The following is a 24,544-nucleotide window of genomic DNA, read 5'->3' as shown; positions in this document are numbered from 1 at the left end:
AGCTCGGTGTGGTGGCGGGCACCTGTAGTCCCAGCTACTCAGGAGGCTAAGGCAGGAGAATGGCGTGAACCCAGGAGGCGGAGCTTGCAGTGAGCTGTGACCGCGCCACTGCACTCCAGCCTGGGTGACAGAGCGAGACTCTGTCTCAAAAAAAAAAAAAGTTATTGTGTTCTAGATAATAATATGCATGCTGAAGTATTTTTGGGGAGAGCGTACTGATGTTCAAAACTTAACTTTGAAATGCATTTTTGAAACAAGATGGATTGATAAAGGGATAGCTATGTGATGAAACTGGTGAGATGTTAATGATAGAATATAGACGATGGCTATACAATGTTTACTGTAAAATTCTCTCAACTATGCTGTGTGTTTGAAAGTTTACATTATAAAACGGGGCAAAGCAGGTGTGATCACCTTTTAAAATTGTGTTAAATGCATTCAATATTTAAATAATTATAAATGTATTTTTAATTAATAGTGCTATTTATAATTAGGTAAATATCCTAAAAGTGGTATTTTAATATAATTTCAGAAGTCACAAAGTAAATCTGTAAGATTCACATAATTTAATTCAAACCAAAAAAATCATGTTAACTGGAACCAATTTAATTTGTTGCTATATAGTTAGCCTTTGTTTGGAAAGTCTAATTTTGATAATTTCTTTAACTTACACATTTAATATTGAAACTACTTTTTTAGGCAAGCCAATTATACTTCTCAGGGTGCAAAATTCTTGAAATCTGTATTTTATTAAAAAGTAAAATTGTGTTTAACTGATACATTCTTTATCTCACTCCCCACCATCACTTTTTAGATCATTGTAATGGCCTGCCGAGAATTTGAGATGGGAAGGGTATGTACAATCTATTCCTCTTATTATTTCATTTTTGGGGATAAATATTCTTGGTCTTTTATTATTATAGTCTGAACATAAGCAGTTAATGTAAATACTTGTTTTATATTGGGGTTCTGCTGTTGCTTTTTTTCATACAAGGGACAAAATAATCTCTCAAGCATGTTGTTTTCTTTTATATTTTGTAAGTATATTTTATCACACACAGGCATACCTCAGAGATATTATAGGTTCAGTTCCAGACCACCACAATAAAGCAATTCAAACAAATTTTTTGTTTTTTTAGTACATATAAAAGTTACATTTATACTGTATTATAGTCTGTTAAATGTTCAGTAGCATTATACCTATAAAACACTTCATGCCTTAATTTTTTTTTTTTTTTTTCCTAGACAGGGCCTCACTCTGTTGTCCAGGCTGGAGTGCAGTGGTACGATCTTGGCTCACTGCAACCTCTGTCTCCCAGGTTCAAGCCATTCTCCTGCCTCAGCCTCCTGAGTAGCTGGGATTTTAGGCATGTCCCACCACACCCGGCTAATTTTTGTAGTTTTAATAGAGACGGGATTTCACCACATTGGCCAGGCTGGTCTCGAATTCCTGACCTCAGGTGTTCTGCCGACCTCGGCCTCCCAAAGTGCTAGGATTACAGGTGTGAGCCACTGTGACCGGCCTTCCATGCCTTAATTTAAAAATAATTTATTGCTAAAAAACATTAATGATCATCTGAGCCTTCAGCTGGTTGTAATCTTTATGCTGGTCAAGGGTTTTGTTGACGTCGATGGCTGCTGACTCATCAAGGTGGCATTTGCTGAAGGTTGGGGTAGCTGTGGAAATTTTTGGTAAAAGACAGGACCAGGAATGGTAGTTCACATTTGTAATTCCAGCACTTTGGGAAGCGGAGGTAGGAGGATCACTTGAGCCCAGAAGGTTGAGGCTGCAGTGAGCTATGATTATGCCACTGTACTCCAGCCTGGGCAGAGGGAGTCTCCACCTCTAAATACGTAAGATAAGAAAACAGTGAAGTTTGCCACATTGATTGTCTCTTCCTTTCATGAAAGAATACTCTGTGGCGTGTCACGCTGATTGATACCAACAGCAATTGCGGTTCTACCCACAGTGGAACTACTTTGAAAATTGGAGTCAGTCCTTTCAACCCCTTCCACTGCTTTATCAACTAAGTTGATGTAATGTCCTAAATCCTTTGTTGTCATTTCAGCAGTGTTCACAGCATCTTCACCAAAAGTATATTCCATCTCAAGGAAGTAGATTCCATCTCCAGAAACCACTTTCTTTTATCATCCATAAGAGGCAACTCCTCATCCATTCCAGGTTTTATCATGAGATTGTGGCAATTCAGTTCCATCTTCAGGCTTCACTTCTGATTCTCTTGTTGTTTCCACCACATTTGCAGTTACTTCCTCTACTGAAGTCTTGAACCCCTCAAAGTTATCACGAGGGTTGGAATTAACTTTTTCCAGACTCGTATTAATGTTAATATTTCGACCTCCCACGAATCATGAATGTAATTAATAGCATCTAGAATGCTGAATCCTTTCCAGAAGGTTTTCAGTTCACTTTCCCTAGACCTATCAGAGTAATCATTATTTATGGCAGCTTTAGCTTTACAAAATATGTTTCTTAAATAATAAGACTTGAAACTCGAAATTACTCCTTGATCCATGGGCTCTAGAATGGATGTTGTGTTAGCAGGCATGAAAACATATTAATCTCCTTGTACATGTCCATCAGAGCTTTTGGGTGACCAGGTGCATTGTAAACAGAAATATTTTGAAAGGAATTTTTTTTTTCCAACCAGTAGTGCCCAGTAATGAACTTAAAATATTCCTTAAACCATGCAATAGGGATGGGCTGGGGGTGGGGTTGAAAAAGCAAAAACAGATCTGTAAACAGATGTGCTGACATCCAGGCCTTATTCCATTTATAGAGCACAGACAGAGTTCATTTAGCATGATTTTTAGAGCCCTTAGGATTTTCAGAATGGTAAATGAGCATTAGCTTCAACTTAGTGTCACCAGCTGGCTTAACCCCTAACAAGAGAGTCAGCATGTCCTTTGAAGCTTTGAAGCTAGGCATTGACTTATTTTCTCTAGCTCTGAAAGTCCTAGATGGCATCTTCTCTCAGTATAAGGCTGTTTCATCCATACTGAAAATACGTCATTTAGTATAGCTTGTTTCATCAGTGCTCTTAGCTCAGATCTTTGGGTAACTTGCTGCAGCTTCTACATCAGAATTTGGTGCTTCATCTTGCACTTTTATATTATGGGGACAGCTTCTTTTCTTAAACTTCATGAACCAGCCTTTGCTAGCTTCTAACTTTCCTTCTGCAGCTTTCTCACACTTTGGCTGTTTAGTACAAGAGGCCTACTTTCTGCCTATCTCAGTTTTCAACATGCCTTCTTCACTAAGCTTAATCGTTTTTAGCTTTTTTATTTAAAGTGAAAAGTATGTGACCCTTTTCACTTGAACACTTTGAGGCCATTGTAGGGTTATTAGTTAGTCTAATTTCAATACTGTGTCTCAGGAAATGGGAAAGCCTGAGGAGAGGAAGAGAGAGGGTACAAAAGCTTGTCAATGGAACAGTAAGAACGCTCACAACATCTGTTGATGAAGTTTGCCATTTTATATGGGAGCAGTTTGTAGCACCCAAAAACAGAGTAGTAACTTCAGACATCACTGATCAGATTACAATAACAGATATCATCATAATGAAAAAGTTTTGAATACTGCAAGAGTTTCCAAAATGTGACAGACCTGAAGTGAGCATTTGCTGTTGAAAAAATGATACCAATATACTTGCTTGGTGCAGGGTTGCCACAAAACTTCAATTTGTAAAATATGCAGGATCTGAGAAACACAGGAAAATGAGGTATTCCTGTACCTAACAGTAATTAATTATGTATTGTTACTTAGTAATCTTCAAATATTCAGTGGTGTTGTAAGTAGAATACCATCTGTGGACTGAAATAGAGAGGTATTTTTAAATAGGAATAAAATTGAACAAGTGAAAATACATTATAAAAAATCTGGTTATTAATATATGGTTTGAATTTTTGTTCATTTGTTTGTTTGTTTTGAGATGGTGAGACAGAGTCCTGCTCTGTCAGTCAGGCTGGAGTGCAGTGGCACAATTTCAGCTCACTGCAACCTCCATCTCGTGGGTTCAGGCGGTTTTCCTGCGTCAGCCTCTTGGGTAGCTGGGACTACAGGCACCTACCATCAAGGCTCAGCTCATGTTTGTATTTTTAGTAGAGGTGGGGTTTCACTGTGTTGGCCAGGCTGGTCTCAAACTCCTGACCTCAGGTGATCCGACTGCCTCTGTCTCGCCAAGTGCTGGGATTACAAGCATGTAATCCCAGGTAATCCACCGCACGAGGCCTGAATATTTTGATGAGTCTGTTTGTTAATACCACAGTATGTTTTGTTTGTTTCCTGTCTTCAAAGCTGAGAGAAGATAATTTCTTACCCTGATTTTCTAACATTGGTATTTTTATGCTATGTCAAAGTAAAATTTATTTCAAAACTATTCTGGTGTCCTACAGCATCATATTCTGTCCTCACTGTAGGAAGTAATGATAGAGTTACAGATAATTTGTATTTACATAAAACTTATAAAGTATGGTCTTCTATAAATGTGACATACAAATCAAACTTACAAATTACATAGTGATTTTATTCAAAGTTTTTTATACTAATGTAATTAATATAGTTAAAATTATCTTTAATTTGTAAATATGTTAATTTTTTTCAGTAAGTAATATATTGCAAAAGATACATCTTTCAGTTATGTTGCATAAACAGTAGGGAAACCTTAATTTATTCCATTACTCCCAACTATTTCCTTTGTCAGTATTAAGTAATGTTGGACAGAAAGTGAATAAAATGAGAAAATATAAAAACTGAGAAATTGTTAAGTAATCAAGTTATCTAAGTGCTGTCAATATGTACGTTAATATTATTAATCAATTGTCTTAGAGAATTTAAATGTCACTCTCCTAATGTTTTAAGTTACTGATAAGGTTCAGGATGTATTTCTCTTTTCATTATATTAGTAAGCTCATAGTCTATATCAAGTTATTGATGAAAAATCAAGTAGGCTGGGCACGGTGGCTCACACCTGTAATCCCAGCACTTTGGGAGGCCGAGGTGGGTGGATCACGAGGTCAGGAGATCGAGACCATGGTGAAACCCTGTCTCTACTGAAAATACAAAAAATTAACCAGGCGCGGTGGCAGGCACCTGTAGTCCCAGCTACTCGGGAGGCTGAGGCAGGAGAATGGTGTGAACCCAGGAGGCGGAGCTTGTAGTGAGCCGAGATTGTGCCACTGCACTCCAACCTGGGTGACAGAGCGAGACTCAGTCTCATTTAAAAAAAAAAAAAGTAGTATTGAGTACAAATTTTTTGAAGCTGAGGTTTTTGTAATTCACTGTGTCTTGTTTGTAATACATTATGAGTGAGTTAGGACCTATGAAATTATCTGATAACCTTGACTTTGATCTTGACTTTGAATATGACCTGGTAGAAAAAGCATAGATAAATAAATCAGACACACCTACCTTTTACAAGCATTTTGACCATGGTGCAGTACAGTTCACTCTGAGCTTCAGTTTCCTCACATTTGAAAGGAAATAATACCCATGTTAGCAGTGTTAGAGATTATGTATATGTGATATTTAACACATAGTTTTTGATATCATTATTAGTTTTATGCCAGGAATATAAGTAACAATATAATCTTATTACTGCTCATCTGAATGAGGGGCATTGTTAGTCACACTGCTTTCTGTTCTTCCCTAAATTAATCTCTTACAACTTGTTTTCGATCTGTTTCAAGGTATTAACATTTTGTCAGGTAAAAGATTAAAAAGAATTTTTTTAAACATTTCAGAAAGAATTTAAGGTCCAAGTGTAGTGGCTCACGCCTGTAATCCCAGCTACTTGGGAGGCTAGGGTGGGAGAATTGCTTGAGTCCAGGAGTTTGAGATCAGCTTCGGCAACATGGCAAGACCCCATCTCTCTTTTTTTTTTAATCTTTTTTTTTTTGTGTGTGTGTGTGTGTGGGGAGAGACAGTCTTGCTCTGTCACCCAGGCTTGAGTGCAGTGGCGTGATCTCAGCTCTTTGCAACCTCCATCTCCCAGGTTCAAACGATTCTCATGTCTCAGCCTCCTGAGTAGCTGGGATTAAAGGCATGTGCCACCATGCCTGGCTAATTTTTTTGTATTTTTGAGTAGAGACAAGGGTTTGCCATGTTGGCCAGTCTGGTCTTGAACTCCTTGCCTTAAGTGATCTATCCACATTGGCCTCCCAAAGTGCTGGGATTATAGGCATGAGCCACCGCGCCTGGCCTCCATCTATTTAAAAAAAAAAAAAAAAGCTGGGTGTGGTACCACACACCTGTGGTCCCAGCTTCTCAGGAGGCTGAGGTGGGAAGATCACTTGAGCCTAGAAAGTAGAGGCTGCAGTGAGCCATGATTGCACCCCTGCACACTCCAGCCTGGGTGACAAAGCGAGACCCTATCTCAAAAAAAGAATTTAATTTTATCATTTTTCTGTAAACGTCTCTTGGAAAATGAGATTTGGAAGTTACCTGTGTTTTTAAGCCTCTAAAATATTAGCTAACCCAACATACCAGACAGTTCTACTTTGCTTCTCTGTGAGCATTACTGTCAACTTATAGTTCATTCAACCTATTGGTAATAACTCCATTTACTATATTTGAAACTGTGAGGATTTAATTAGGAATTCATTAACCAATGCTTTTCCCACTGCTGAAAAGGTTTATTTAAGCTAGATGGTCACTTAGAGACTTGGATTTTATTGGGCCTTGATACAAAATGCATCATTTCTTAACATCTGAATCATTCTATCTTCCGTAAAGTTAGGCTTTTCATTCACTAACCTGATTTTCTGAAACGATGAGGTGCTTGATATTAGAAATTGATGAAAATTTAGTATTCTTTTTCTGTACCTGTTTAAAATAGGAAGGTAAGAGGAGAAATTATTTGACTACACTTTCTGTAATCTCAAATAAAATTGGATAGTTAAAATAATACATCATGTTTGTGTAGGGGTTTTACCATCTATGGTACATTTGAAATACACTCTTATTTAACAAACATGCAACAACTCTGTAAGATAAGGATTATTATTCCTGTTTTTACAGATAAAGAAACTGAAGGTCAATAAAGAAGTAGAATTAGTACTTGCAAAATTCTTCTGATTCCAAGTAGAATACTCTTTCCACTTCATCACATATTTTACATTTAATGAGAATTCAGCCAGATATTTATAGAGATTGTCATGTTACAAGCAATAAAACTTGCTTAGCAACCTTTATACCAAATGGACCTCCTCGTACCAGACACTTTTTTAAAATTACTTTTTCTTACCTAGAGGAGGATCTTTGGTTTACTATGTAGAGCTGGCAGATAGCATTGAACAGTTATGCACTTAAGTCAGTAAGGTTCTTATGACTATTCTTGGAGAAGACACAGTAGCCTATTTTTAAAAACAATTGGGTAAGTCTAAGCTCTCTCATCTCCATGCCTACTAATGTGAGTTTTTCTGTTTTGGGGAAGTAGAAGTAAGCAGAACCCCAGGACACAAAATATTTATAACAGTTTAAGAAAAATTTATATGAATTACTTACTAATTTTTTTTTGGATGACAGAAAAAATGTGAGCGCTATTGGCCTTTGTATGGAGAAGACCCCATAACATTTGCACCATTTAAAATCTCTTGTGTAAGTATCCATTTTTATAAACACTTTTTTTCGGAAAATTGGCATGCTAAACTGATGAATAATTAAATTATAATGTGGTATGAACCCAGGTTTATAGATGCCAAGGACTCACAAACCTATACTTACATTTTTAAAAAGTATTTGTTTATATACTGCTTTTAAATTTGGAAGCTTTTGGGATGACTTTTCATAAATGTATATTTTCCTTTATCTTACTATATTAATTTTGTGTTAACCTTTGTATATCAATTGATAGTAAGTGTTTACATGTAAATGAAGTAACTGTACTTTTAGTATTTGGAAATAGTGTATTCATTTCAAATTGATTAAATGGGAAAGACTTGATAACTGGAGTATAGTGTATCATATTTACCCTTCATATCTAATTGTGGTCTCAAAAATTGTTACAATTATGTATAAAGATAAGTTTAAGAACTACCATACTAGAAGTAAAGATTGGTCCTTTCTGGCAGATTATTTGATATGAAACTTAAAATGTTTTCTTAATATGTAATGACCTCTGGAAATGAATTAAATTCAAGCTCAAAAGCTAACACAGCAAAAATCTGAGAAAATGAATCAAAAAACAAAAACATTGAAGGAAATAAGAAGAGTAGGAAAAAGAAAGGCATGGACAGAAAGAAGGAAAATGTAAGTGAATTTTAAAATAAAAGCAATAGTTTTCTTTAGGTGCCATAAAAAGACTATAATTCAACATAACATAAAAATTAATTAATTTAGGCCAGGCACGCTGGCTTATGCCTATGATCCTACCACTTTGAGAGGCCAAGGCGAGTGGATCACTTGAGGTCAGGAGTTTGAGACCAGCCTGGCCAACATGGCAAAACCCCCTTTCTACTAGAAATAACAAAAATTAGCTAGGCGTGGTGACGGGTGCCTGTAATCCCAGCTACTCAGGAGGCTGAGGCACGAGAGTTGCTTGAATCTGGGAGGCAGAGGTTGCAGTGAGCTGAAATTGCACCATTGTACTCCAGTCTGGGCAATAAGAGTGAAACTCCATCTCAAAAAAAATAATAATAATTAATGAATTTGCCTATATCAGGGTTCTCCAGAGCTTCAGAACCAATAGAATAAGAGGGTGTGTGCGTGCATCTGTGTGCATGTGGATACATTTAAGGAGATTTATTATGAGGAATTGGCTCAGGCAGTTATAGAGGCTGACAGGTCCAAGATCTGCAGGGTAGGCTGGAGATCCTGGAGAGCCAATGCTGCAGTTTCAGTCTGAATGCTAATAAGCTGGAGACCCAGGAGAGCTGATGTTCAGTTCTAGTTTGAAAAGTCTGTTGTAGAATCAGGATGAGCCAGTGTTGCAGATGAAGGCAGCCTGCTGGAGAATTCTGTCTTGCTTCATGAGGCTGGTCCTTTTGTTGTATTCAGGCCTTCAACAGATTGGATGAGGCCCACAAACATTATGGAGGACAGTTTACTTTACTCAGAGACTACCAATTTAAATGTTAATCTCCTCCAAAAACATCTCACAGAAATAACTAGAATAATGTTTGACCAAATATTCTGGGCACACTGTGGCCCTGCCAAGTTGACAGATAAAATTAAGTATCACATTCCCTATTCAGAGTTTCTTGTTTTTGACTTTGTTTTCCATGATTAAATGAAATATAATTTATGTGGTTTTACTTGTCATTGCTGAGTTCAAGAACTCCATAATTTTATGACTTAGTTATACTTATGACTGAATTCCTCTCATACATACCCAAAGTTTAGTGCTTTCTAGGTTGACATAAAAACAGACAGGACCAAATCTGTATTATGTTGTCTACTTTATAAATCAATGTTGTTTTTATAATAACTATAACTCACTATTGAACTTTTTGGATATAATAGTCAATATTCTTAAGGTGCTGATCAGAATTAACTATTTGTGGGGTAAGTGTAAAAATTTTAGGCCAGATGCAGTGGCTCTCACCTGTCATCCCAGCACTTTGGGAGGCTAAGGTGGGAAGGATTGCTTGAGCCCAGGAGTTTGAGACAAGCCTGGGCAAAATAGTGAGACATTATTAACATTTTTTAAAATGTTAAAAATCCTACTGCATTTCATTTTATTTGGCTTGAATAATACCAAATACACACCACACTGTCTACTTCAGTGAGGAAACACCAGCACTCCTTCACCAATCCAGAAATAAATCTGAAATATTAGATTCCTCGACAGCATAGAAACCTAGTTCTGTGTAGTGTGGTTGTTTTGGACATTTGTAAATTTATTTTTAAAGTTTTATTTATTTGTATATATCTTTTTGAGACAGGATTTTGCCCTGTCACCCAGGTTGGAGTGCAGTGGTCTGATCATGGCCCACTGCAGCCTCAATCCCCCGGGCTCAAGTGATTCTCTCACCTCAGCTTTCTGAGTAGCCAGGGCTGCTGGCATGGGCCACTACTAATTTTTGTCTTTTTGTAGAGACGGGGTCTCCCTGTGTTGCCCAGACTGGTCTTGAACTCCTGAGCTCAAGCAGTTTGCCCACCTTGGCCTCCCAAAGTACTAGGACTACAGGCCACCACACCTGGCCAAACATTTGTAAATTTAGATATAATAAGATAACTATAGTGAATATTGCAATTCAAGAGAAAATACAGTGCTTAACATTCAACAACAAACCAGCTTGAAATTTTTGAATATTTGGGAGTCAGGAATAGTAAACAATTTACAATAATGGATATAGGGAAGAATGCAATAGTTTCATAATGTAGAAAATGAATTGGTTCTTGGGGGATAGTTTTCCAATTAAACTAAAATATATATTCTATGAACAGTTCTCAAAGAAAAAAAACACAGAGAAAGATTTATTAAAAAGAAAAAAGTAGATAACTTGAAAGGTCTCTAGATAAGTGATTTGGTTTGATTTTGTTAGTAGTGACTGGTTTAATTTGTCAGCATCAGGATTGATCCATGCTGAAGAAACATTTTCTTTGATGATTTAAGAATGGAAGGTAATTTGTTTGTCTCATAATTGATTCAGACAACTCAGGATTTGTTATCATTGACTTAACTGCAAACAAAAATCAAATTTATAAATAGCATGTTGGTAAAAATATTCATAGTAAGTCATTTGACTTCTTGGCAGTCAGAGTTTGAGACTGAGAAATGACAGTCTTTTCTGGAGCTCTCTCTTGATGTGGGATGAGGATAAGGGTAAAGTCATGGTGAAAGGGTGAAGACTGGTTAGCAGGAGCTCAATCATATGTTGCCACATGTAACCACTTAGACTTGATGTCAGCACATTACCCATGGCTCAGATCTAGCCCACTGCCTGTTTTGTAAATAAAGTTTTATTACAACACATCTGTGCCCATTAATTTATGAATTTTTCTATCACAATAGCAAAGTTGTGTAGACAAAGACTTTATGGCCCAAAAAGCCAAAAATATTTACTATCTGGTCCTTTACAGAAATATTTGAAAAAGTTCAAATATTATTTGAAAAGTTCAAAGTAAATTACTATGATTTTAAAAATTAAAGCAGGTATAGTAGTATTATTTTTATTAATAAAACAACATACACCATTGTTCTTCATAATCCTTGTTCTGAACTATTTGTGGTTTTAACCAATAAGGCAAAAAGAATAATTTGCTTAGTGATAGACTGATGTAGATTCATACTTTGACTAAATCACAGCGAGAGACCTTTTAAAGTGGTTATGTTATCATCAACCACAATAATAATAATAATAATAATTTGGGGTGTTCTTCCCTTTTCCTTCTTCAGTTGCTATCCAGTTAATTGAAACTTGAATGTTAGGGAAAATCATGCGTTTTGGAAAGGTAAAATGGTTGAAGATGGGATATGGTGGTTGGTACTGAGGAATGACATTCTATTTATATTTACATGATTCTGGGAGTGGTTACTACTTTGCAGATACTTTATTGGGTGATAGATGCTTAAGTAATTCATTTAGACACTTTTTTTTAGGTATAAGTAAAACTTACAAAAGCAAATTGATGTTTTTTTCTTTACTGTCTATACAAGTTTTTCTAATGAACTTTTTTTTTTCTAGTTTCTTAGTGTAGTAAGTAATATGATTCCCAAATTCACTTTTCTTACATACTGTTTGGGTCTATCTGTTAGGAGACTTTATCTAATAGGAGACTTTGTTTTAAGGCTTGTTTGTTTGTTTGTTTGTTTTAGTGTTGTCATTTTTTGTTTTGAGACAAGGTCTCACTGTGTCACCCAGACTGGAGTGCAGCAACGTGATTGCAGTTCACTGTAGCCTTGGCCTCACTGCTGGGCTTGGTGATCCACCCACCTCAGCCTCCCAAGTGGCTGAGACCACAGGCCTATGCCTCAATGCCCAGCTAGTTTTTGTATTTTTTTTGTGGAGACAGGATTTTGCCATGTTGTTCAGGCTGGTCTTGAACCCCTAAAGCGATCCACCCACCTCAGCCTCCCAAACTACTGGCATTACAGTGTGAGCCGCTGCCTAACTTTTTCAAGACTTTTTTTTTTTTTTAGAGCAGTTTTAGGTTCACAGCAAAATTGAGAGGAAGGTACAGAGATTTCTTATATACACCCTGTCCCCACACATGTAGCCCTCTCATTATCAACATTCCCTTCCAGAGTGGTCTCTTTGTTACAATTCACAAACCTACACTGACAAGTCATTATCACTAAGAGTTCACAGTTTACATTAGGGTTCATTCTTGGTGTTATACATTCTGTGGGTTTGAAGAAATACATGGTGACGTGTTTCCACCATTGTAGTATCTTACAGAATAGTGTCATTACTCTAAACGTCCTGTGCTCCACCTATTCATTCATTCCTCTCACTCCCTTCCCAAACCTAGGTAGTCATTATTTGTACTGTCTCCATAGTTTTACCTTTTCAAGAAGTCATATAGTTTGTTTTTGTTTGTTTGTTTGTTTTGAGACGGAGTCTCGCTCTGTTGCCCAGGCTGGAGTGCAGTGGCACTGTCTGAGCTCACTGTAACCTCTGCCTCCTGGGTTCAAGCAATTCTCTTGTCCCAACCTCCTGAGTAGCTGGGATTACAGGTGCACGCCACCACGCACAGCTAAGTTTTGTATTTTCGTAGAGATAGGGTTTTACCATGTTGGCCAGGTTGGTCTCAAACTCCTGACCTCAAGTGATCCACCTGCCTCGGCCTCTCAAAATGCTGGAATTATAGGTAGGCATGAGCCACCGCGCCTGGCCCAGAAGTCATATAGTTTGAATGATACAGTATGTAGCCTTTTCATATTGGCTTATTTCACTTAGTAATGTGCATTTAGGGTTCATCCATGTCTTTTCATGGCTTACTAGCTTTTTTTTCCCTCTTGCCGTTATTTTTAATTGACACATAGTATCTATACTTATTAATGGGGTACACGTGATTTTGGTACATGTATGTATAATTTAAAATGTGGAGTGATCAAATCAGGATAATTAGTGTGTCTATCACTTCAGACATTTACAAATTGATGACTTTTAGAGTTTTAAAATAATTATCAGGTACATCTGGAATTTTAAAGGTTAATTTTATATTGTGGACTTTGACACAAGTATTTTATTTGTTTTGATGTGTCTTTTTGTTTTAACGTTTTCACTGACTTACAAATGTTTCTCTTTATTTAGGAGGATGAACAAGCGAGAACAGACTACTTCATTAGGACACTCTTACTTGAATTTCAAAATGTAGGTATTTACCATTTATAGACTGTCTCTAAGAATAGTTTTCAGGTCAGGTACAGTGACTCATGCCTGTAATCCCAACACTTTGGGAGGCTGAAGTGGGAGGGTGACTTGAGTCCAGGGGTTCAAGACTAGCCTGGACAACATAGTGAGATCTTGTCTCTACAAAAAGAAAAAAGTCAGCTGGGCATGGTGGCATGTGCCCGTAGTCCCACTCACTCAGAAGGCTGAGCCTGGGAGGTTGAGGCTGCAGTGAGCCATGATTGTGCCACTGGACTCCAGCCTGGGCAACAGAGCGAGACTCTCAAAAATGGTTTTGAGAATAGAGAATGGTTTTCAAAGAGAAGATATAGAGAGGGAGGGGAGCATGGGCTGAAAAGCCACCTATTGGGTAGTATGCCCACTCCCTGGGTAATAGGATCATTTGTATTCCAGACCTCAGTGTCATACAATATACCCATGTAACCTGCACATGTACCCCTTTATCCAAAATAAAAGTTGAGGCCAGGTGTGGTGGCTCACGTGTGTAATCCCCAACACTTTAGGGGGCTGAGGCAGGTAGATTGCTTGAGGCCAGTAGTTCAAGACCAGCCTGGCCAACACGGTGAAGCCCCATCTCTACTAAAAAATACTAAAATTAGCTGGGCATGGTGGTGCACACCTATAATCCCAGTTATTCGGGAGGCTGGGGCACGAGAATTGCTTGAGCCTGGGAGACAGAGGTTGCCATGAGCCGAGATGGCGCCACTGCACTCCAGCCTGGGCAACAGAGCAGGACTCTGTCTCAAAAAAATAAAATAAATTTAAAAACTAAAAATAAAATAAAAATTTTTTAAGATAGAAAATATAATACTTACTAACACCTAAATGTTTTATTTGGTAAAATGAGTTTGCTAGAAAATTATTTTGCTTTATATCTGCAAAATATAAATAATATATATTATATATATTATTATTTTGCTTTATATCTGCTTTATAGTTTTTTTATAAGTAAAAAAAAGTATCAGCAATTTTTATTTTTAAAGCATGTGAACCTAATTTTTATGTCTCTGCAAACTAATCAACTTTTAGCTACTAAAAAAACAAGCTATATAAATAGTATACTATGTTATTTAACATAGTTAATGAAATTTGCTAGTATTTTAGTTTTGAAGATGAAAATGATAGTGTGATATTTAGTATCTTGACATTTATGCTTATCACATTACATAATAAAGTAATATTAATTGTAACACACCCTAAATTTATTAAATTTGGAATAGTTATGCCTTCTTTGCTGCAAATATTTTTCCTCTATTGCAGTAAGCAGATTATTGCATTGTTTATATAATTATTACCCTGTTTTACTAGTTTACAATTTGTTAAAGAAACGTCACTATCAAAGCTAAGTCTTCATTGAGATATATATTGTTTTCAGTTGAGGCCCCCCACAGCGCCCTGACTTTTTTTTTCTTTGGCAACAGGGTCTCACTATATATTGCCCAGGCTGTACTCAAACTCCTGAGCTCACGCAGTCCTCCCATCTCCGCCTTCCTAGTATCTGAGACTACAGGCATGAGACACCAAACCCAGCTAAATTTTTTATAGTTTATAGAGATGGTGTCTTGCTGTGTTGCTCAGGCTGCTGTCAAATTCCTGGCCTCAACTGATCTTCTTGCCTTTTGCGTTGACCATCCAAAGTGTTGGGATTACAGGTGTGAGCCACTGAGTCTGGACTAGTTGCTAATTTTTTAATCTACAGTAATAATAATAAGTACCTTAATGAATTTCTGTAGTAGATCAGGCATCTGAATTCTCCTAATTGCATAATATCCAGATACTGTTATGTCCGTTGCACATAGAATGAAGATACAGAAGCTTTAAGAAGTTAAATAGCTTACCTGAAGTTATTTAGGAAATGGCAAAAGTAGAATTGGAGTATGGTTTGCTTAGATTTTGAGTATTGCTCTTTCTGTTAAACGCCTACAGTAACCATTCTCAAAACATTTAACATCAGTACTCCTTTACATTCTTCAAAGCTGTTGAGGATCCCAAAGAGTTTTTGTTTCTGTGGGTTATATCTTTCAGTATATACTATATTTGAAATTAAAACTGAGAAATTTTTTAAAACCATGAATATATAAGCATATATTGTATTGGCTGTTAAAGAATAAGGCAAGTAAATTGTAGTATTATTCTGAGAATTATTTAAAACTCATAGACCCCTCAAAAGGGTTGAGGGGAGGAAGTGCCCAGACCATGTATTGAGAACCACTAATCTGTAAGAAGACAAGTGAGTTTGGGATTGGACAAATTCATGTCTCCATTCTTTTTCAGTTTAATGTTCTGTTAGTCTTCTGATTACAATGGATACTACTCTAACCTACTCTAACATGGTGCTTATGGTATATTGCTCATCCATTTAATAGTGTGGATTAGTTAAATAGTATATATAGTGTAATGTTTAAAGTACATGCTCTGGAAGTAGAACCTGCCTGGTTTAGAGCCCACATTTGTCACTTCTTATGAAAGTTTGGGCAAGTTATTTTATCTGTATATCTCAGTTATAAAATGAGGATGGTATTAACAGTACTTTCCTCATGGAAATTAAAGTGTTACATGTGAAGCCCTTAGATATTTGGCACGTGGTAAACAGTAAGTGTCAGCTATTATTTATTTGAGTCTTTTTTAAAAGCAGTGCTAAATGCCACACAAATCTCTTAGAAATGGCAGTTTAAATGAGCTGTGCAGCTTTAAACTTTGTAAAGTATTTTCATAATTGTTGACTTTCTGTTTTTCTTGAAGGAATCTCGTAGGCTGTATCAGTTTCATTATGTGAACTGGCCAGACCATGATGTTCCTTCATCATTTGATTCTATTCTGGACATGATAAGCTTAATGAGGAAATATCAAGAACATGAAGATGTTCCTATTTGTATTCATTGCAGGTACGAAAGAATGTTCCAAGTTTATAAATACAATATTTTTATTCAAGTTTTATTTAAGTTTGATGTTACACAAGGTTTTATTTCTGCATTAATATGATAGTAATCTTGAATTTCTCCTAGCTGTGATATAATATTTGGGACCTTGTAAATTGATATGGTCTCATTTGGTTGACAGACCGCTTAGAGTATTGTTGCATTAAAACACAGAATCATCTATTTGAAAATAGTATTCACATGGTGGAAAGCTGTAGAACATACTCTTCTTATATGCTCTGATTAGAGCATATAATCTCGGATCCTCATCTTACTCTACTTTTTAAAGTCACTATAGTAGTATTTTCTTTTAATCAATTTCCCTGAAACAATGACCAAGCAATTTTCATTCCTGATAAACATTGACATGAGATTTTTAAAAACAGGATATCACTCTGATGCCAAGTCTGGAGTGCAGTGGCACAATCATAGCTTACTGTAAACTCGATCTCCTGGCCTGAAGTGATCCTTCTGCCTCAGCTTCCCAAGTAGCTAGGACTACAGGCATATGCTACCACGCTGAATTAGTTTTTTTTTTAATTAAAAAAGTTTTTTAAAGAGACCAGGTCTTGCTCTGTTGCCCAGGCTGATCCGAACTGTCCTCAAGTGATTGTCCCGCTTTGCTCTCCCAGAGTCTTGGGCTTACAGGCATGAACCACTACACCTGGCAACATGACTTTCTTTTTTTAATGTATGTAAGATGTATATACATAGGTCTTATTGGTCTAAGATATCATCAATTCTAAGACACACAATTATTAATGTATATTAACAGTAAAAAAATCACTGCCAATTATAAGGGGAAAATGTCATTTGTAAAAAGCCATTGGTGGTAAGATACATACCAATCTCAGAGCTGTCACATTGAGTTTAAAAAGTGTGTTTTAGATTTGATGAAAAACTAAATGCCGTTTTTATTCTTGGGGAACATCAGTTTCCACGTTTGCACCACTGCCTATCATATCATGAAATTTTATAATTTATAGCTACTGAAAAATTTAAAGCAGGAAGCCAGCATTCTTAGAGTAAAATAATATGAACGATTGATACACATTTACTAGACATTTTTTATTAAGTTATGTTTTATAGTAGATTACTTCATTATAAGCATTACATAAAATTCAGTGATTACTGACCTAGTTAAGCTACCTCTGAATGTGAAAGTACGAGTATAGGTGCACCTACTTTAAATTATGTGATAGAAATATTTTCATTTATTCAAATAATATTTGAAGTTCAGTTAGGTTTTGCAAAATTACTCATTTGGATGTGTTAAGAAATCATGTAAATTCTGCCTTTGACTTTGGGGGAATGAACATGAGATTTGTTTATTCTTGGGGGACAGTTTGTATTCTAGAAGGGGAGTTAATTGTATAATATATTTTAGCTAAGAGAAATCAGTTTAAGATAACCAGCTTTTCTTAATCTAACCTTTTGGCTTATTTCTGTCATCTGGTCATTCTCATGATACAAATAATACAAAGCTAAATACATAATACATAGGTAACACATTAATATGTAATACAAAGCTAAATATACATAGTATGTATGCACATATATGTATACATTATATATAATACATAAAACAAAGCTAAATTTGTGTTATGGATTTAGGAGTGTAATGGAAAATACCCCTTTAAAAGGAAAAGCACAAAACTGAATTAGTCAAGAAAATACTAAATGTTTGCAATAAGTGTCATGGCCGGGTGTAGTGGCTTAGTGCTTTGGGAGGCTGAGGCAGGATGATTGCTTGAGCCCAGAAGCTTGAGGCTTTAGTAAGCAATGATTGCTCTACTGCACTCCAGCCTGGGTGACATAGTAGACCCTATCTTTTTTAAAAAAAGAATATAGGTATCATTTTAATATGGGTGATACAGGATATTTTGAAACCTAATTTTTGGAATTTCATTATATAAGTATGGGTTTCTACATAGTAGAAGCTACTTTTGAATCCTTAGGCAGTTTTTCTACTCTAAATTTTTTGTTTACATTAGATTCTTCTGAAGGCCTTATAGTCATAGTACTTATTTCATAAGACAACTATCAATTTATTCCTCTAAGGTACTTGTTATCTGCATTCACATTTGTTATAAAAAGGAAATGAGATTTTTCAAACTTAGAGATTTATTTTTTATTATTTACATAATTAAAATATTTTTTCAGTGGAGTCAAAGCACTGAAGATAGTTTTCTTATTCACTTGGTTTGATTGTAATGCTTATAATTAATGAAGTAAAAGGGCTACTTTTATTCCTGGGCCAGGAAAGTAACTTGCTGGTGGAGATGTGGGAATCAGTTAACAACTTGGTTCATTAAAACAAATTTTTTCTGTGTTTAGTTCAGTGGTTAGTTGACCATTTAATTAAGTAGAATTGACCAGTTAAAAATAAACAATATGTTTAATTATAGAATTAAAAGATAAAGAAATTACTTTCACTTGACTTCTTATAAGTTAAAATAATTTCCTGTTCAATCATAAATCCATTTGTATAGGAAGGCTTTTTATCAAAAAATAAATTGACCATTAAATATTTTTAGACAATGAAACCAATATGCTAACTGTAATGACTTAGAAAACACATCCATAAAAGCAAGAAAATTATTTTGCTTTCCACTAGTTCCACTGGAGATATAACCATTGTTAAAACTCGAGAATGTGTCCTTTCAGTGTGTGTGTGTGTACATACAGTATTGTTTTGTTTTGTTTGATGGAGTTTTGCTCTTGTTGCCTAGGCTGGAATGCAATGGCACAGTCTCGGCTCACTGCAACCTCCGCCTCAACTATTTTAAACAACAGTGTAAAAGCTCAGTGTCCACTTTATTTTTTGTTTTTAATTTACTTTAGTGGCCATCTTATTGTTAAATCTTTGAGCACATCTGCAATTATTAGGATAAATTTATTACTGGATAAATATCCAGAAGTGAGATTTCTTGGTCAAGGATATAAACTTTTAAAATATTTTAATGAGTATTTTTTAATGTGTTATTCAGAAAATTGATGCTACTTAATTCTACCGCTGGCAGTATGTGAGAGTACCTATTTCCCTGTACCTTTCCCAATACTGGGTGTTCTCTTTTCATTTTTATTTTTTTATTTTATTTTATTTTATTTTTGAGATGGAGTCTTGTGTTGTCACCCTGGCTGGAGTGCAGTGGCGCAATCTCAGCTCACTGCAACCTCCTCCTCCCGAGTTCACGTGATTCTCCTGCCTCAGCCTCCCGACTACTGGGATTACAGGCACACACCACCACACCTGGCTAATTTTTGGTATTTTTAGTAGAGACTGGGTTTCACTATGTTGGCCAGACTGGTCTCGAACTCCTGACCTCATGATCCGCCCGCCTCCGCCTCCCAAAGTGCTGGGATTACAGGCGTGAGCCTCTGTACCTGGCCTTTGTTTGCTTTTTAAATGCCTCTGTGACAGACAAGGGTTTTGGTGGGGTTTTTTTGTTTGTTTGTTTGTTTGTTTTTGAGACAGAGTCTTGCACTATCGCCCAGGCTGGAGTGCGATGATGCAATCTCGGCTCACTGCAATCTTGGCTCACTGCAACCTCCGCTTCCCGGGTTCAAGCAAATCTCCTGCCTCAGCTTCCCGAGTAGCAGGGATTACAGGCATGCACTACCACGCCCAGTTAATTTTGTATTTTTAGTAGAGTTGGGGTTTCTCCATGTTGGTCAGGCTGGTCTTGAACTCCTGACCTCAGGTGATCCACCCGCCTCGGCCTCCCAAAGTGCTGGGATTACAAGCGTGAACCACTTTGCCCAGCCTCATCTTTTAATAATTATACAAATTCTTTATATATTGAGGACATTAACTTTTAGTCATGTTGTAAGTACCATGGTTTTTCCTGTCTTCTGCCTGTTTGACATACATAAGTTTCATTTTGTCATGTCAGATTTTTGAATGGTTTTTGTCCATTGAGATATTATACATAGAAAGTCTTTCCCTAACACAATAGTGTATATATTTTGCATATGTTTTTAGTACTTTCATAGATTTACTTTTTAACATTTATTATTGGATAAATATCCAATAGATTTATATCCTATATATATATTTTTTATCCACCTGGAATTTTTTTACGGTTAAGGTATGTGATCAGAATTTAATTTTTTGCTCTTCATTGATAGCTAACTTTTCCTTTGCCACTTATTGAATGGTCTCATCTCCTCTGGAGAATTCACTGTTATGTAAGAAATGTTATGTGTACTCAGATCTGTTCCTGAACTTTCTGTGGTGTTTCATTGATCTGGTTATCTGTATCTTTATATTATACTTTTAACTATCAAATTTTAGATATATATAATTTATCCCAGTAACTCAACTAAAATTCTGTAAATGTTTTGATGCACAGAATTCACAAGTATCAACAACTAAAAATTAATATAATTGATGATGTTTATTATTGAGGTTTTAAAAATCATTTTAGGTTGCTTATAGTGTACTTTTATCAGGAATTTTAGGTTACATGTTTAACAAACCACTGATAGGTATACATTTCAATATATGCATTAAAATGCTACACAACTTTATGGGGTTGTTTTGCTAAAAATTATTCTGGTGATGTCAGTAACATCTTATAATTACTCATAGTGATTTTCAATTCTAAGATGCATAAGCCTTTCTCTAGTTGAGAAGCAGTTACTTTAAAATACTTTTGTCATGTGTTTGTTTCTTTCTTTCTTTTTTTTTTTTTTTGAGACGGAGTCTTGCTCTGTCACCCAAGTGGAGTACAATGGCATGATCTCAGCTCACTGCAGTCTCCACCTCCCAGGTTCAAGTGATTCTCCTGCCTCAGCCTCCCAAGTAGCTGGGATTACAGGCGCCCGCCACCACGCCCGGCTAATTTTTTTTGTATTTTCAGTAGAGACAGGATTTCACCACATTGGCTAGGCTTGTCTCGAACTCCTGACCTCAGGTGATCCGCCCTCCCTGGCCTCCCAATGTGTTGGGATTATAGGCGTGAGCCACTGAACCCAGCCTATCATGTTTTAAAATAAAAAAAATCTACAGTATGTTACTGTACATTCCCCAGTTTCCATTAGTTTTTTGGGTTATGAGAGCATATCATTGTCTTGTTCTTTTCATGAAATCAGTGCTGTTGCTCAATCCATTTTCTAGGGCTTATAGCATTCTTCACCTTTCCTACACATTCTATAGATTGAAATGATGTACCGTTTCCTCCTGTACTCTAAAACAAGAGCCTTTTTTTTTTGAGTTGGAGTTTTGCTGTTGCTGCCCAGGCTGGAGTGTAATGGCACGATCTTGGGTCACTGCAACCTCCACTTCCCCAGTTTAAGTGATTCTCCTGCCTCAGCCTCCCGAGTAGCTGGGATTACATGTGTCCGCCACCACACCCAGCTAATTTTGTGTTTTTAGTAGAGATAGGGTTTCACCATGTTGGCCAGGGTGGTCTCAAACTCCTGACCTCAAGTGATCCACCGGCCTCAGCCTCCCAAAGTGCTGAGATTACAGGTGTGAGCCACTGCACCCAGCCACAAGAACCATCTCGAGCATAGAATAAATGTCTCTGTAAGACGTTGTTAGCTAGTCACGTTTTCTGATGTAGCATTAGACTTCCAGAGTGACGACTTAGTAGCTATTCTGTGAGTCACTTACTCTTGGAAGTTCCGTAAATTAATTTTTGTTTTTCTTTTTGAGATGGAGTCTCACTCTGTTACCCAGGCTGGAGTGCATTTGTGCCATCATGGCTCACTGCAGGCTCGACCTCCCAGGCTCAAGCAATCCTTCTGCCTTGGCCTCCCAAATGCTGGGACAACAGGCATGAACCACTGCGCCCAACCCCTTAAATGAAATGTTTAAAAGATAGACAATAGGCCCTCCTTATTCAAGACTTCACTGTCCTCAGTTTCAGTTACTCATAGTTCAAAAATATCAAATGGAAAATTTCAGAAGTAAGCAATTTGTAAGTTTTAAATGCTGTACCTTTCTGAGAAGCATAGGAAAGTATGTCCTGCTTGAAAGATGAATCATCCCATGGTCCAGTGTGTACACACTGTAGACTCTACCAGCCCATTAGTCACATAGTAGATACTGCAGTTATCAGGTGGACTGTCATGGTGTCCCAGTGCTTATGTTCACATAACCCTTATTTTACTTATAATGGCCCAAACCTCAAGAGTAGTGAGGTAGTGAGTAGTGGTAGATTGTTATAATTGTTCTAATGTATTATTAGTTATTGTTGTTAATCTCTTGTTGTGCCTGATTTATAAATTAAACTTTATCATAGGCATGTACGTATAGGAAAAATCATAGTGTGTATGTATACGTATTCTATGTTACCAATGTTGCCGTGAACACACTGTAAGTTGTATTTTGTTTACTAAGTAGAATTTTGTCAAATTTCTTTTCGTTTCTGAATGTTAACATGTCCATCCATATTTATTTTATAGTTGTTTTATCACAAAATCAATTTTTTTTTCAAACTTTATATCCTTAGTGCAGGCTGTGGAAGAACAGGTGCCATTTGTGCCATAGATTATACGTGGAATTTACTAAAAGCTGGGGTAAGAATACTTTTTTGTAGCATTATGTCCAATTTATCTATTACGATTTTCAAACTTAATTATTAATTGTAGTAAATTATAGTGCGTATTTTATTATACATGTTATTTTTTCCAAAGTAATTTTATTAAGTAAGAAATAAAGGCAGTGAAGTCCAGGCACGATGGCTTATGCCTGTAATCCCAGCACTTTGGGAGGCCAAGGCGGGAGGATCGCTTGAGCCCAGCAGCTCGAGACCAGCCTGGGCAACATAGGGAGACCTCCATCTCTAAAAATAATTTAAAAATAAAAATGATTTTAAAAAAGAAATAAAGATAGAAAAAAGGTATAATTGCTGCATATTGCCTTGATGTGATGCATTGGTCAACAGTGTAAGAGTGTCCTAGGTGAGTGAATACTTGCATTAGGATATAAACTGTTACTGACCTTTCCAATACTGAATTTTCATTGCCTTTTTTTCTTCCTTTTTTTTTTTGGTTTTTTTTTTTGAGATGGAGTTTCACTCTTATTGCCCAGACTGGAGTGCAATGGCGCGATCTCAGCTCACTGCAGCCTCCGCCTCCTGGGTTGAAGCGATTCTCCTGCTTCAGCCTCCCTAGTAGCTGGGATTATAGGTGCCTGCCATTACACCCAGCTAATGTCTTATATTTTTGATACAGAGTTTCACCATGTTGGCCAGGCTGATCTCGAACTCCTGACCTTAGGTGATCCACTCACCTCAGCCTTTCAAAGTGCTGGGATTACAGGCGTGAGCCACCGCGCCCGGCCCATTGCCTTTTATATTTATTCTAGTTATAAGTGTATTTCATTCAGTACGTGTTTATGCCTTCTGGAGACGTTATAGTATTGTAGTCTGTGAATGCTGACTTTAGCCAAACTGCCCAGATTATAATTCTGGCTTTCTCATTTACTAGCTGTGGGATCTTGGTCAAAATACTAATCCCATACTGTCTCTATTTCTTCATCAGAAAATAGGGGTCATAGTAGTAATGCATAAGAATTAAATAAATTAACTTTTATGAAGTTCTTCAGAACTATGTGTGGTAAATAGTAAGTACTCAGTTTATTGTTAGTGTTGATTACTGTTGCTGTTGTGATTGTTTTCTTACTACTGCTTTTTCCAAGAAATAGTGTTTGATACTGTGGATGATACAGAGATAAATAAGATACAGCGTTCATGATAGATTTGAAAAACAAGTCTCTTCATTATGTACACATTTGATTATTTTGCTGGTTCCATAATGTGTTCACTTCTAGAGAGACGCCTTTAATATAGCTTTATAGTTTCCATGAATTGTTCATCTTTGTCTTGTACAAAGTAGAATTAATAAAATGTTTCTTTTTTCTTTTTCTTCCTTCTTCCCCTTATTTCTCTTTTTTCCCTGCCATCTCTCCATTTTTTATTGTTACAAGGAAATATTTACATGTTAAACAGTTCCTTAAAATGCCCTCTGGGGTTAAATATTTTTTCCTCAAAAACTATAATCATCTAATTCTCAAATGAAAATGCTTAAGTGAACAAAATTTAACTGAAATTCTATCGCATTTTAACATAAAAATCAAAGATTAAAATTGGAATGGGAAGGGACACGTAAATGCATGCTAGCAAACAAAACAAATATCTGGTCATTTTAAAAGTTGTGTATTTTGGCCAGGTGCCATGGCTTATGCCATAATCCCAGCACTTTCGGAGGCCGAGGTGGGCGGATCACCTGAGGTCAGGAGTTTGAGACCAGCCTGGCCAACATGGTGAAACCCCATCTCTACTAAAAATACAAAAATT

The 24,544-nt window shown here is 36.5% G+C and overlaps 1 protein-coding gene across 4 annotated transcripts in view; it reads left to right on the top strand.

Moving 5' to 3' along the window:
- Positions 1-24,544, top strand: part of PTPN12 (protein tyrosine phosphatase, non-receptor type 12) — a 106,852-nt gene that overhangs the window by 46,462 nt on the left and 35,846 nt on the right. For all 4 annotated transcript variants that reach the window (XM_011985455.1, XM_011985457.1, XM_011985458.1 and 1 more), the window contains 5 exons: positions 815-853; positions 7,544-7,615; positions 13,219-13,278; positions 16,060-16,202; positions 22,697-22,763. In XM_011985455.1, coding sequence (XP_011840845.1) covers positions 815-853; positions 7,544-7,615; positions 13,219-13,278; positions 16,060-16,202; positions 22,697-22,763 — 381 coding nt within the window. The remainder of the gene's footprint in view (positions 1-814; positions 854-7,543; positions 7,616-13,218; positions 13,279-16,059; positions 16,203-22,696; positions 22,764-24,544) is intronic.

The sequence above is a fragment of the Mandrillus leucophaeus genome, unplaced genomic scaffold (genome assembly GCF_000951045.1).
Source record: "Mandrillus leucophaeus isolate KB7577 unplaced genomic scaffold, Mleu.le_1.0 Scaffold284, whole genome shotgun sequence".
NCBI lineage: Eukaryota > Metazoa > Chordata > Mammalia > Primates > Cercopithecidae > Mandrillus > Mandrillus leucophaeus.
This window is presented reverse-complemented; position numbering and strand designations above follow the sequence as displayed.